At 39.3% G+C, this 15,512-nt stretch overlaps 1 protein-coding gene across 1 annotated transcript; it reads right to left on the bottom strand.

Moving 5' to 3' along the window:
• Window positions 1–1,717: 1,717 nt before the first annotated feature.
• Window positions 1,718–14,951, bottom strand: mpc1 (mitochondrial pyruvate carrier 1). The gene is made up of 4 exons (XM_068044326.1): window positions 14,764–14,951; window positions 4,824–4,827; window positions 3,695–3,791; window positions 1,718–1,854 (listed from the first exon to the last, which is right to left on the bottom strand). Exons 1-4 carry the CDS (start codon window positions 14,832–14,834, stop codon window positions 1,718–1,720), a joined length of 309 nt encoding a protein of 102 aa, XP_067900427.1. The 5' UTR covers window positions 14,835–14,951.
• Between the last annotated feature and the right edge of the window lie 561 nt (window positions 14,952–15,512).

Genomic DNA, 15,512 nt, shown 5'->3' with positions numbered 1-15,512 from the left:
CCTCATTACATAAACAAGATGAGTCTTGTACAGAGGTACAAATATAATGACCAACCACGAACTGCTAGATATTCTGATCAGAATTAAATGTCTTGCTGTGGACAGACAGCAGTGAAAGAAATGGATTGTCCATGCCACTGGACACAGAAGACTAACAAACTAGGAGTCTTCAGACTCTACACTAAGCATGTCCAACCAATTCAGGGAAACAATGAGCAAAACTGATAATTTTGAACTTTTGAGCTATAAGTGTTAAATACAAATCAGAAGAGGTCATGATCGAACTGTACAGTTCTCTAGTCAGACTATGTATCAAATCCTGCATCCAGTCTGGTCAACAAGACATAATTAGGATATGCAAGCACTTGAGGCAGTGCAGAGAACAGCCACAAGTTTGATGCCAAGAGTCGGAGATATGAAGACTAGACAAGACTCAAAAGTTTTCATCCTGGAAAGGTGGCATCTGAGGTGATCTTATTTTAAAAAAGTATATAGAACAGTAAATGGTCTGGAGAAGTTAAATCCAGAATATTACTGTACAATGAAGTGTGGAAATAGGTCAAACTAGATTCAAACCAGTAAAGTTTAACTTTAGACTGAATGTTAAGAAGTCTGCTTTAATGCAGAGTAACCAACACGGAGTGAACTTTTGGAGTTGTGAAAACAAAAACCCTGGATGCACTTAACAATTAGTACTGGACTAATATAGATCAAATGGTCTTCCTCATCCATAATTAACCAGTGAGACATGATGAACTATACCTACAAAACCAATGCCCTGCAAGTGTATGTACTATGTAACAAAACTTACTAACTTCATAAAATTAGTTTCCCTGATTAGGAGAAAAAGGTTGCTAAACAGACTTCCCAGGATAAATGATGCAAGACACATGTAAAAAGAGCAAGCTTAAGAGGGAGGGTAGCACAACATATGAATAAACTAATCTTACATACATTAACAGACTCTAGATTTGATTTTTTTGATTTAGAGATACAGCACTGAAACAGGCCCTTCGGCCCACCGAGTCTGTGCCGACCATTAACCACCCATTTATACTAATCCTACACTAATCCCATATTCCTACCACATCCTCACCTGTCCCTATATTCCCCTACCACCTACCTATACTAGGGGCAATTTATAATGGCCAATTTACCTATCAACCTGCAAGTCTTTTGGCTGTGGGAGGAAACTGGAGCACCCAGAGGAAACCCACGCAGACACAGGGAGAACTTGCAAACGCCACACAGGCAGTACCCAGAATTGAACCCGGGTCGCTGGAGCTGTGAGGCTGCGGTGCTAACCACTACGCCACTGTGCCGCCCAAGGTTTTACATTAATTACCCTATTATTAAATAACCAGAACATTACAAAAAATAGGAAATCACTTCTGAAAAGGAAAGAAATGGTTCTTGTGCCAAAGGCTACTCGGTCATGCTTTTGTTGCCACGGTCTTTTGATAATTATGAAATCATGAATACTTCTCTAAATCTACAATTCAGTATGAATGTGAGTTGATGTAAGCCTAACAATCAAAATGTTTAACCTTTTTCTTGAATACATATGCATAATCTGAATGCATCTGCAATTCCACAACACAGGAGCTCACTATAAAAGTTAGTTTTCATCAACATTAGAATTTCCAGTCAGTCTGAGGTTAAGCGGGCAAGTATTTGCAGCATGTCACCCAAAACTATTTTGGGAAATAAGGAGCACTTACTTGTGTTTGATCAGCCGACCTCCCTGAACGAGCTGTGCTGCTTCGTTAGTGAAATGGCAGGCAAACAAAAGCCAATTTCTGGGTTGCACCTTGTACGCAAACCGCATAAAAAGCAGAGAGTAGCAGCACAATGCTGTAAGAGAGAATAAGAGGTAATTTTGCATGAAGGGCACTGCATTATTAAATGTTTACAATACATCCAACTTCTGATTGCTGGGCAAATGCTATACCCGTGTATGACCAAAATTAGACCAAATCTCAACAGAGCACAGAAAATGCAATCAACTCAGTGCTGTTTATCTGCATCACACTGAACAAATTGCAAGATGGAGACCAACATTTTAAATCAGATTCAGTCTGTAAAAGAGGGCAGAATGGGCGATTATAGTTTAAATATCAGGTAGTTGCTAAGTTAAATACTATATCAACTTGTTCAACCACTTTCAATAATTTACTGAACGCATGTAAACATATGTAAAATAAAATGAACTGTTGTCAATGAACGAACAGTTCCGAGCATCCCCGCTTGGAAGTTAAAAGTGTCAAATAGAGAAATAAAAAAAAATTAAGAAAGTAAATTACAGCCCTGTACAAAAGTACTGTGCAGAAAGAGCTTCCAAACTTTTTCATGCAACGAATCCATTGCAGACTGGGGACCTTAGCAGTCTTCTGGAAATTAAACTGTCAGTTATCTAACAGAAAACAGTGGAAATTACCAGGGGGAAAAAAAAAAACTTAGGCTACAGCAACATCCCAAGATACTGAAAAACACTAAAAAATGGATGGAGATTTGATGATCTCACTGACTCCATTTTGAAAGCCTACGCCACAGAATCATCATATATAATAATTCCAAAACTAATTATAATACCTAAATAAGTGACTTATCAATATGAATTGTTACTAATTGGATACATGAGAAATAAGCAAACAAGATGGAGAAAAGGGAGTTATTTTGCCAAACCACTATATAGGGCATAAGCTCATGACAAATTGAGAGAGACTGATTAGATAGGGAATAAACAAACAAGTGGTATATTGCACTCATTCAGCTGGGACAAAGATCAGTGTATCAGTATATACTAAAGACACTTGCACAGGATCTGAAGATCAGTAAGCTACTTGGCAACACATCATTTAACTAATTAACGTTCCAATGAAACTAAGGTGAGTTTAAAAAATGAAATAGTGCCTCACTTGTGTTAGACGAACATGGATAACTGAAGTCCACATTAATTACTAATTCAGTCTAATATAAGGCAGATGGGGGGAGAACACTGCAAGTTAGAAGTTACACACAAGTGACACTCAAGTTATTATCCCATTTCCATTTATATATTATATTAAATGGGATCATTGCTACACAAGACCAATTTACTTCTGAATTTTTTTTTTTACACGTACACAGAACACTGACTGAGTGTTCCATGTATGTCAAACATTAACCTCTACATACAGAATCACTTGATTACGAAGGGAACATTGGTAGGCACAGCACGTTAGCTTACTTTGCCCAAGACTTCCCAATAAAGCAAAGCCACCACAGAGCAGAGCTGCTTCCTCAGAAAACAAATCAGCACCAAGTCAACCAGAGCAGTTTCCCCAGATCTCCTAGTCATCAATTAGGGCTTTGGTAGAGTCATTGCACCAAATCCCATCTCCCTGCAGAATAACTTCCAGAGATCTTGAACCAGAGAGAAAGCACAGACTATAGAATTAGGACTCATTGCATTTCTGAACATGGATGGCTCCCTCAGAACCACTAATTCAGTTTTAAACAAAGGTACAAGTCAAGGAGTTCTGAAGCTTTCCCTGCCTTCTATTCCAAGCAGTATTCCTACCTGAATATTACTGCACATTGTGAATTTACCATTTTCAAACAAACAGATTATTGAAAGAGGACTTTATTACAGATTCACTGCTGCACCATTTGCTCCATGCACAACATGGAGTTTTATGAAGCTTTGACCTACCAAATGTCATTCTGCCACTGATGATCTCTGGAGTTTTCTTCATATCACTGAAAGCGGCAATGGGCAGGCCCCAGTTAGCTACTGGACCCCAAAAGTGCTACAAAACAAACCAAAAAATCATAATCAAATCCAAAACACATTGCATGACTTCTCAATCACAAAAATATCACAAGCTGAAAAGAACAGCTTGTATTTTTTACAAAGTGATTCCTTATACAGCTTAAAATTCTCACCTTTTCACAAAAAAAAACAAAAAATGATTAATAAACTATAAAATTCAATGTGCCAATATACTGTAACAGCCAACATAGCAAAGCTACAACATCCTCTTAAATGGCTCTATACTGACCCTTATAAAAAGTTCAGCAAGCAGCAGGGTGAAAGGTGAATGGAACTTAGTGAGAGTTAGGGTACAGGCAGAGTTTTGGATGAGATCAAGCTTCTGAAAGGAAGATGATCAGAGACCAACCAGGACAGAGTTGGAATAGTCAAGTCTAAGAGCTGACAGATATGGATGAGGGATAACAGATTTATGTATCAAATTTAGTTAGAATTAACCTTAAAATTAGTGCTAGAGCAAAATCAGGAAGCACCTTTTCACACAAAGGGTAGCAGAAATCTGAAACTCTACCCCAAAAACCTGTGGGTGCTGTGTCAATTGGTGCGTACAACACTTAGATCAACAGATTTTTGTTAGGCAAGGGTATGAAGGGAAACGGAATAAAGGCATGAAAATGGAGTTAAGGTGCAGATCTAACTGCTCTAACTGAATGACGGAGCTGGCTCATAGGGCTGCATGCCCTACTCTTGTTTCTATGTGACAAGTTTAGTCTGTATGTCAACTGGTACTGAACCATAGTGCATTACCTATTAAGCCATCAGCCTACGTAGACCAACAGAAAAGACTGTCATTCCAAAAGGTTATAGTATAACTGTTTTCTTTTCTTGTCATGTTAATTTTTTATGGTAGGGGCTGGGCGTGAGAGGAGGAGGAAGAAGCAGAAGGCTAGCTTCAGTTACAGCACCTCATTTAACAGATAAGACTATCAATTGACACTGGCAGACAGCAGGTAGAATAAGAGAAAAAAATACTGAATTAAGCAACGTATTGAAAATTGCTCAGGCTTACCGTGCTGATAAATGATCATCCAATGTGATATTTGTTTATATGGAGCAGAAAAAGAGAAAAGATTAATGTTTGTAGTGTAAAAATGAACAAAAATATTTGTAATTTCTATACATGATTCCATAATCCAGGCAGTCAGTACCTGCTGTAGAGTTTTGTGTGTCTAAAACAAGCTTCAATGCAACATATGGTAGATTACTGGACCTTATAACAGAGTGCCCAGCAACCTTGATTTTCACAGCTTGTGCCTATATTTCCCTAATTTACCCACTCAGCCATCATTGGAACCTTTTACTGAGGGTACAGCCTTGTTTAGCAGTTACAATTGCACAAAGAATTAAAAACTAAGCCTGGGTCTTGCAAAAATTTTGTTTAATTAAACTATTTCTGGAGGAAGAAAAGCTAAAAGCTATATTCTGCCTATCACTTCCCTCACAATGGTATCGCATACACATCACATGACAGCATTTCTAATGGTGCCTGATCTATTGGTCCGCTTCCATAGGTGCATATTATGCAGCTTTGGGGCTATATATAAAATTCAAATCAATGCTTCATTTGCATATATTCCAAGTACGAATACTAACGGATACTGGTTTGCAACTTAGGATGTAGGTAATAGCACCAAGCACAGTTCTTTCAAACCTCCAGAAGACAAACTGGAGTATGGAATGCAAATTGGAGTGAAGCGCTTGAGGTTTCACGGCCTGGATATCCAGCGTTTGAAGGCCACATGGCCCACGGGCTGGACATTTTTTGGCTTATGCTGTGTTCGGAAACATAGCTTTGCCAAATATCTTTTTGAAGACTGTAACCAGTAAAATTAATTTTGATTCAAAAAAAATTAATGAATGCAAAAATGTGACATCTGTTCACTCACTAAAACGTTGCTTTATTGGATCTTATTGTCCAAAGTTTGAATTCAGAACAATTATAATTATTTCACTGTCTTTCAGCAATATAACACTTAAGTATTGAACTGCTATTTCCACCCCCCCCCCCCGCAAATTAATTTCATTATTTTTCCAAAAGAAATGAGAAAAGAATTAGATTATCAATGGCCTACAGCAGTGAACACAGTAATTGTACTGGGTCAAGAAAACAGGTCAAGGTACTTTGTACACTGCCTACAAAAGAACACAAGAAATAGGAGTATAGGCCATTCGGACCTTCGAGCCTGCTCTTCCTGTCAACACAATCACGGCTGATCCAGCCATGGTTGAATTTTCAGCATTAACAGGACTGGATGCAGTTGGGTCCAAACAACGAGGGCTTGATGAGACAACTCATGTGATATTTATTTTAATTGCCAGGAACACGTATATAGCCTCACAGCTGACATATGACCATCGACAGGGGATCTGCCTCAGCTGTTACACTAGCTTGATATTTCCAGAAGTACAGGCAGCTTAAGTTCGAGTTTCTGAATCTAAAATTAGTTGAGTATGCGTAACTCCTCACGGTTTATGCATAACCAGTTACAGCGATTCTGCTGCAGAGTTAAGCAGGTGACTTCATTATCACTACTAAAAATTATAAATTGTAGCACAAGTTTATAACAAAATAATTTCAAAAAGGTGCCTTTTTAAATTGTATAAAACAGTTCAATAAACTTCAATAATGGATTATTTCAAAACCCATGCAGGACTGCATGTAAAAACAGGTCAATAATGTTGAAACTCTTCCAGATTATCAGGTGTACATCAGTCAATAGTTTGGTAAAATTTTTGGTTCTTTTGGAAGATCCACTATATATCTGCATTTAATAAAAGTTCCAGCATCAATTTCCAGCAAGTTATGAAAATGAATGATTAAAGTTAACAACATAGATTACGCGGCAAACCTTCAACTGACATCAGATATATTTGAATACAATTAATCTACCGTTAAATTCCTTGAAATACTATCTGGAAAAAAACGCAATACAACCATCTTCAAAACTATTCCTGAAGAACATTTTTGAATGAAAGAATGTCATTGAAACAATAACAACTTCGAGCATGCTTACTATATGTGAGATGCCCCAATGTGCTTTAAGTGGGAAAAATGAGTTAAGGTAGAAGACGACAGAACTGGAGGAGGAAAGGCAGAGAAAGAGCAATGCAGCAGGCCAAGAGGGATCAAATTCTCCAACATGACAGATGATCAACTTGCAGCAGATTAAAAATTTTAGGTGTGTGTTTCCATTATAAGTTATGTCCAGAATTAGAATGAAAATCACCTCTAAACATGTGTAACTGAAATATCCCCAAGCCCCAGTGGGCACTGGTGTTAAAAACAGAAATATAAAAAAATTAGGACAAAATGGCTGACTTTAAAGCTGGGGATTGAATTACATTCGAGCATCTTGGTTCAGTCACCCCCCACCTTTAGTCCCAACTCACCTGAACATCGGAACAGGAGGAGGCCATTCAGCCCATCGAGCCTACTCCACCATTCAATACTATCATGGCTGATCATCCACTTCAATGCTTTTTTCCCCACACTATCCTCATATTCCCTTATGTCATTTATATTTAGAAATCTGTCAATCTCTGCTTTAAACATACTCAATGACTGAACTGCCACAGCCCTCTGGGGTAGAGAATTCCAAAGATTCACAACCCTCTGAGTAAAGAAATTTCTCCTCATCTCTGTCCTAAGTGGCTTCCCCCTTATTTTGAAATTGTGTCCCCTGGTTCTAGACTCCCCAACCAGGAGATACATGTTAGCTGCATCTACCTTGTCTACCCTTTTAAGTATTTTGTAGATTTCAAATGAGATCACCTCTCGTACAACTCGAGAGAATACAGGTTCAGTTTCCCCAATCGCTCTTCATAGGTCAGTCTCGCCATCCTGGGAACAAGTGTGGTGAACCTTCAATGAGTTCCGAAGAAGGGTCACTGACCCGAAACGTTAACTCTGCTTCTCTTTTCACAGATGCTGCCAGACCTGCTGAGTGGTTCCAGCATTTCTTGTTTTTATTTCAGATTTCCAGCATCCGCAGCATTTTGCTTTTATTTATGTGGTGAACCTTCATTGCACTTCCTCTGTGGCAATAATATTCTTCCGAAGGGGACCAAAACTGCACTCAGTACTCCAGGTGCGGTCTAACCAAGGTTTTATACAATTGAAGCAAGACTTCACTACTCCTGTACTCAAATCCTCTTGCAATAAAGGCTAACATACTATTAACCTTCTTAATTGCTTGTTTCACCTGCATGTTAGCTTTCAGTGACTTACGAACAAGGACACCCAAGTCCCTTTGTACATCTACACTTTCTAATCTCTTACCATTTAAGAAATACTCACTAAGTCTTTCCAAATCCCCTTGAAGCCACTTTGCATCTCCCTCACAACCCAGCTAGTTTTTGTGTCATCCATGAACTTGGAAATACATTTGGTCCTCACATCCAAATCATTGATATATATTGTGAACAGCTGGGGCCCCAAGCACTGATCCCTGCAGTACCCCACTAGTCACAGCCTGCCAACGTGAGAATGACCCGTTTATTCCTACTCTCTGTTTTCTGCCTGTTAATGAATCCTTAATCCATGCCAGTATATTACCTCCTATCCCATGTGCTTTAATTTTGCTAACCAACCTCCTGTGGGGGACTTGATCAAAGGCCTGTTGAAAATCCAAGTATACCACGTCCACCAACTCCCCTCTATCAATTCTGTTAGTAACATCCTCAAAAAACTCCAAAAGGTTCGTCAAACATGATTTCCCATTCATAAATCCATGTTGACTATGCCCAATCACATTATTATCCAAGCATCCATTTATCACATCCTTTAGAATAGATTCTAGCATTTTCCCAACGACTGATGTAAGGCGAACAGGTCTGTAATTCCCTGTTTTCTCTCTCCCTCCCTTAAATAGAAGGGTAACATTTGTGACCTTCCAATCTGCAGGAACCGCTCCAGAATCTAAAGAATTTAGGAAGATGATCACCAATGCATCGGCTATCTCCATAGCTACCTCTTTCAACACTCTGGGATGTAGAATATCAGGTCCTGGGGACTTAACTTCCCCATTAATTTCTCCAATACAACCTTCTTACGAACAACAATTTCCTTCAATTCCTCATTCCCCCTAATCCCTTGCATCTCTAATTCTGGGAGATTTCTTGTATCTTCCTCAGTGAAGACAGACACAAAGTAATCATTTAGCTTTTCTGCCATTTCTCTAATCCCCATTATAAATTCTCCTGACTCTGCCTGTAAGGGACCACATTTGTCTTAGCCAAACATTCCTTTTTTACGTACCTATAGAAGCTTTTAGTCTGTTTTTATATTTTTTACTGGCTTATATTCATATTCTATTCTCCCTTTATCAGTTTCTTCATCCTCCTTTGCTGTATTCTAAAATCCTCCCAATCCTCAGGTTTACTACTATTTCTGGCAACTTTATAGGCCTTTTCTTTGAATCTTACACAACCCTTAACTTTCTTTGTTATCCACGATTGACTGCCTTTACTTTTGGGGTTTTTGTGCCTTGAAGGAAAGTATAGTTGCTGTAAACTATGTAATAATTCTTGGAAGACTACCCATTGCCTTGGTACTGTCTTACCTTTTAATGTGTTTTCCCAATCCACCACAGCCAATTAGCCCCTCATACCTTCATAATTTCCTTTGTTCAAATTTAACACCCTGGCTTCAGATTGAACTACCTCACTTTCAAACATAACGTAAAATTCTATCATATTATCGTCACTCAGCCCGCAAGGTTATTTTACAACAAGATTATTAGATCACTTGCTTTTGACAATCAATTTTTTGTTTTGCATATTCTCATTTTGGCTGCAGACTCTTCAATGCCGAAAACAAAATAAAGCAACCTACAGCATTTTATTACTGGCAAATAAAACTATATAGAATCACAGAATTGTTACAGCACAGAAGGAGGCCATATGCCCCATCATAGTTGCACCGGCTCTCCGAATGTCATTCTGCCGCCTTCTCCCCGTGACCTGGCACACTCTTCCTTTTCAGTTAACGAACAAGAACATAAACGTGTAAAAAGGTGGCCATCCAAGTTTTTAGTTGGACGTTGGCAAGACATTGCACAAGACATGAGGCATAATTAGGATCATTACAGCTTAATGCTTAACAAAGCTACTACAGATTCTCTGGCACTGGTTCAGATGTCATATGACAAGAAAGGTTTGTTCAGATCTTTCCTCCACTCTCTGGCATCAATCACATGAATATTTGCATTCTTAGAATTTTATGCAACTCCCACTACACCATCACTGAACACAATACTGTAACTACATTTCACCTTAATTCATTAAGCAGAAGTGTTTCATAGACAGGTGAATATATGTGCCTGACTACATTTCTGGCAACAAATAACTAAAGTTATCAACTCTTAAAATTCATTGAGATTACTTATTAAAGCAGCCACTTCAACAACCAAACACTACGTTCTCCATAAAGATTACATCTTAGTGTCACATTTCTTTATTTATATTATTTCATACACTGCACTCATTGAGGTATGTATTTTACTAAAGTTAATTCCACAGAAGGTTGTAAGAACTGATTTAGAGGATTGACTGTTCCAATTTATATTAGAAATTATAACCTCACCAGGATTACCACTGTAGTCCAATTACTATTACAATGATAATTTTACACATCGTCCGAATTTGTTGTTGGGTGCATTCTTTTCATTCCAAACAATCAAAAGTCTACACTATTTTAATGGAATACATTTTGGGAAATGCAGACTATGCTTCTTAATTCAAATTATCTGGATGAACTTTTAGGCACTAAATTCCCACTCTGATGTGTTATTGACACTATTTAATTCAAATTAATGGATAATTCAACTTACATCACAAAAGGCAACTTTAAGCCAAGAAGAACAGTTGGAGCAAAGGATGTTTTAAAATTTCAGTGATGCACAGCAATACGGTAGAACCTTTATTATCTGGTATAATGGAGTATCATCCATCTCCGTGGTAATGATCAAGCGTGCCAAAATTTTGGAGCTACACAAACTGTGTCGGGAAAGACTAGGCACAAGAATGAAGGTACAATACAAAATATATACATTGAATTTAATGTTTGTGTTCTGTGATTGATTTACATCAGATGTTATTGCTAGTAGACCAGGCAGTGAGGATTTATCCCACAAATATTCCAATGGATAATTGGAATGGAAGCCAAGTACAGTGCAGACAGAGGCTTCACTGCAGTTTCACAGCTCATACCAACTCTTTTGAGCATCTGACAGGAAGACTAAGTTCTCAGAACATGGTGAGGTAATGTGGCTGCTTACAGCCAGACTCAGTCCACACACCAGGGAAGGGATCCATTTCTGTGCGCATTCAAACTTAAAAAAAAATTATGCTGTTATGCACTCAAAACTCTTAAAAATTTACAGAAAATATTTTTTCAGAATGGCTGCTGGTACTAAAACATTTTCCTAACGTGAGAAATTTTCACTTCGTTGAATTTTCACGAGGGAAAAATGGGTTCAGTCACAATCAAAAACCTTAACACACAAGTGAATTAAAAAATGATTAATGCTGCTTCTGTTACTTGGAGTAATATTTTAGAGTCCCAATCATGAGAAAAAAAAACTAACCAGGGTGAATCAGAATAAGCAGTGTGGCAAAGCTGAAGCAGCTCCAAGAGGTTGTGAATAAAAGCCTTCACATTTATTTTTGACATTGAAAGGTTACTGAAGTTAAAGGTTAATCAGAAGACAATTTAAAAGAAGTAAATAAAGATAACAGATAAATAGGGCAGTGTGCAGTAAGAGCGTCCAACGGAGAAGTCCTTGGGATCACAAATTCAGTACTATCTTTGCAGAGTGCTGCATCTTCTACAATGCTCACATTATTATAATTAGAAATGCCAAGAGTTTTGGAAGACAGGCTGGACAAGATTACACAGTTAAAGATGGCGTTAAAGGAAAAAAAATGATGAGTCTATTGTCAGAAGCCTAGAGCACAAAAGCAATGATGGAATAAAGTGAAACTAAGCTTCAATTACAGGAAAATCTTTTGAGAAATCCCATTTAGCTACCAAATCAAAAACTGTTCTAACATTGTAGAACTTCAGTTAGGTTTTTTTCAAATTTACTGGTTCAACTTTATACTCCAAATATATTGCATTCAGTTTTGGACACCATTTTAAAAGAGAATATATCCCTCATTAAAGTTTTGGTCAGAAACTATAAAAGTGCCTCTCAAGGTCACTGCACTAAAGCTGGAGAAACGACTGAATCATGCTTTCAAAAATAAAATGGGATCAGCTTAAAATTCCCACTGAGCTCATACAACTACATTCAGAGAACTGGAGAAAAGGCTATTACGATAAATCAAAACAGGACTGTGCACAAACCAAGAAGACAGCAACAAAGTATTGGAGAAGAATGGATGAAGGGTGAGCACTAACAGGCAGTATTAGTTTTCACAAACACTTCCTATATTGAAAATTATTATACCTTAAATGAATTAGATACATGGACTTCCAAAAGCAATTTACATGAGCTTAGCCTTCCAAACTTAATGACTTGAAACATCAGAATTCTGTGCTCACTAATAAAATAAAAACTACACGGCATTGGAAGCATCACTTTGGTTTGGAAATCGAGGACAATGTCAAACCTAACTTTCAAGATGTCCAGAAAGTACAGTGATCCTCCAAAGCATTTTTGAAATCTATCTTGCCTCGATTTAATTAGAGAGCAGGGACTCTCCTCACTGCACTCTCAAAACACATCAAGTTCTAGCTGTTGGAAGAGAGTTTTGAGCACGTCTTTTTTCAGGCACATATTAGACTCTCCTCGACAGTACATTTAAAGCTCTAGACAAGCAGAAGCCAAGCAATGTAAGAAGGGTTCCGCCTGGCTAGAATTGAAACTCTAGCTACTGGTTAACATTGTAAATGCACCCTACTGTAATTACTCCCCAGGGAACACACAACTTAAACTTTACCATTAATCAGTTAGAACTTGGCAATTCGGATAAATTTATGACACATTTGGAGTGAAACTGGAATGTTGACTACGTTACAGGGAGGAAGTCAAAAAAGTGACAGCACAGAACTCATGAATGCTTTGGATTCTTTATATGACCAATTGTTCTGAGCTTAAATGCAACTCTTGAAATTTTTAATTACTGTAATTGGGATATCTAGCCACTTTCTAAAAGTCTTTAAATCAGAGAACCTACAGGATGGTTACATTATACAGAATGTACAGGACGGAAACAGATCATTCGGCCCAACAGGTCCATGCTGGTGTTTATGCTCCACAAGTCTCCTTCTGCCTACTTCATCTAACCCCATCAACACATCCTTCTGTTCCTTTCTCCCTCATAAGTTTATTTAGCTTCTTCTTAAATGAATCAGTACCATTCACCTCAACTACTCCTTGCGTTGGTGAGTTTCACATTCTAACCATTCCCTGGGTAAAGGTTTCTCCTGAATTGCCTACTGGATTTATTAGTGACTATCTTTTTATGTCTCTTAGTTCAAGTCACCATCACAAGTGGAAACTTCTCTATGTCTATCCTAGCAAACTCTTTCATATTCTCAATGACCTCCATCAGGTCACCTCCTCAGCCATCTCTTTTCGAGAAATTGTGTTGGATATCACAAGAAGACAAATGTAAACTGCTGGCAAATTGAGGAAACCTGAAAGGGGCTGGGGGACAAATGGCTTCGCTTAAATTGCAAAGGATATTAATTTCCTATTATTCATGGATATTTATTCGAGGTGGTTCCCCCAACTTTCCCATTAATAATCAACAGAATTTTGATGTAATATGGTGGCACAATAAGCCTAAAATTCATTAATACATTGATCACACTGCAAATAGAAATCTTGTATATTACTTTACTTTTAAAAATTCCAACAATGCAAATCATTCAACAGTCTAAAGTAATAATACCAAAGAAAAATACTGCAGATGCTGGAAATCAAATAAAAAGAAAATGCTGGAAATGCTCAGCAAGTCAGGCAGCATCTGTGGAGAGAGAAACAGCATTAACGTTTCACCTGAAACATTAATTCTTTTTCTACCCACAGATACTGCCTGCCCTGCTGAGCATTTTCATTATTTTCAGTTTTTGTATCAAATTAATAAACATTTTCATTGTGGACATACTTTATACAAAAATAAGCTTGGGCTAGTAGGAATAAGGAAAAATATTTCTTTTTGGAGGTCTTTAGTTCAGTGCTAACACTCTTGCCATAGAGTCAAAAGGTCATGGGCCCATGTCCAACTCCAGGCCTTAAGCACATAATCTCGGCTGACACTTTAAAGCAGTGCTGATGCAATACTGAGTTCTCAGAGGTGTCATCGCTCAGGCGAGGCATTTCCTGTAAAGGTTTCTGTGGCACTCTTCCAAAACAAAGGGATGGGGAGTTCGCCAGGTGCCCTGGCCAAACTTTATCCCTCAGCTACCACCACCAAAAGCTGACTCCTGGCCATTTAACTCATTTCCGCTTGTGGGAGCTTGCTGTGCACAGATATGGCTCTGATACACAAATTGTCCGGACAGCTCTTGGGGACATAAAAACAAGAAATGCTGGAAATACTCAGCAGGTCTGGCAGCATCCGTGGAGAGAGAAACAGATTTAACGTTTCAGATCAGTGACCCTGTACAGCACTTAGCTCTTAGGGACATCCTGGGGGCGGGGAAAGTGGTGAAAAGTGCCATAGAACTGGCAGTTTTATACAGATACCCGCTCCCCTCAATGTCTTACTGCCAAGTCTTGGTATCCGGATGATGCTCTTGTTCGATGTGAATGAACAGAGAGGGACATAAATTAGGAGGGGAACGGGTAGCTCAGCTGACCTTAAATGATCGCCAGGGTTTAAAAGCGGGGGTCCGGCCCGCAGATCAGTGAAGGAGGCCTGAGGGCTGCGAAGCCCCGAGCTGCAGGCTTCTCTCCCGCGCCCATGGCCGGGACTGGGAGGGTGAAGGGACCGCTCACCTCATGAGATAGTCGCGGAAATCCTTACTCTTGACATAGTCAAAAGCCTTGCGGGCCACAGTTCCAGCCATGGCAACGCCTGAGATCTGAGCTCTCTGAAAGACAACAAACAAACGGTTCTGAAATCACCTTCCTCCTGCTGAGGAGGGTCAGGACCGCCGTGCACGCCGGGATAGCCCGGACAGCCATGGAGGAGCGGCAAGGATCCCGGCTCGCTGATTGGACGCACCGACCGACCAATCGGCTCTCAAGGACGAGGAGGGTGCGTGGGAGCGCGCGTGCGCAAGCGGTAAGCTCCACCCCCCTCCCCCCGAGGGAGAGCGGGGTCAGCGGGAGTTGCTAGGCAACCGCGCGGCATAACGTCGGCGGCAAATGTGCCGGGGGCGGAGTCAGAAGTTGCCTGTCACGTGGTACAAGGCCACTCGGCCCCTCGAGCCTGCTTCGCCAATCAGCCAATCAATGGTGGTAACCTCAACTCTACATTCCTGCCTATCTTGATAACCTTTCACCCCCTTGCTTATCTAGAATCTATCTCTGCCTTAAAAATATTCAAAGACTCTGTTTCCACTGCCTTCTGAGGAAGAGAATTCCAAAGACTCACGACCCTCTGAGAAAAAAGATTCTCATCTCTGTCTTAAATGGGCGATCCCTTATTTTTAAACAGTGACCCCTAGTTCTAGATTCTCCCACAAGGAGAAACATCCTTTCCATATCCACCCTGTCAAGACCCCTCAGGATCTTATATGTTT

Source organism: Heterodontus francisci, chromosome 13, assembly GCF_036365525.1.
Source record: "Heterodontus francisci isolate sHetFra1 chromosome 13, sHetFra1.hap1, whole genome shotgun sequence".
NCBI classification, from domain to species: Eukaryota; Metazoa; Chordata; class Chondrichthyes; order Heterodontiformes; family Heterodontidae; genus Heterodontus; species Heterodontus francisci.
This window is presented reverse-complemented; position numbering and strand designations above follow the sequence as displayed.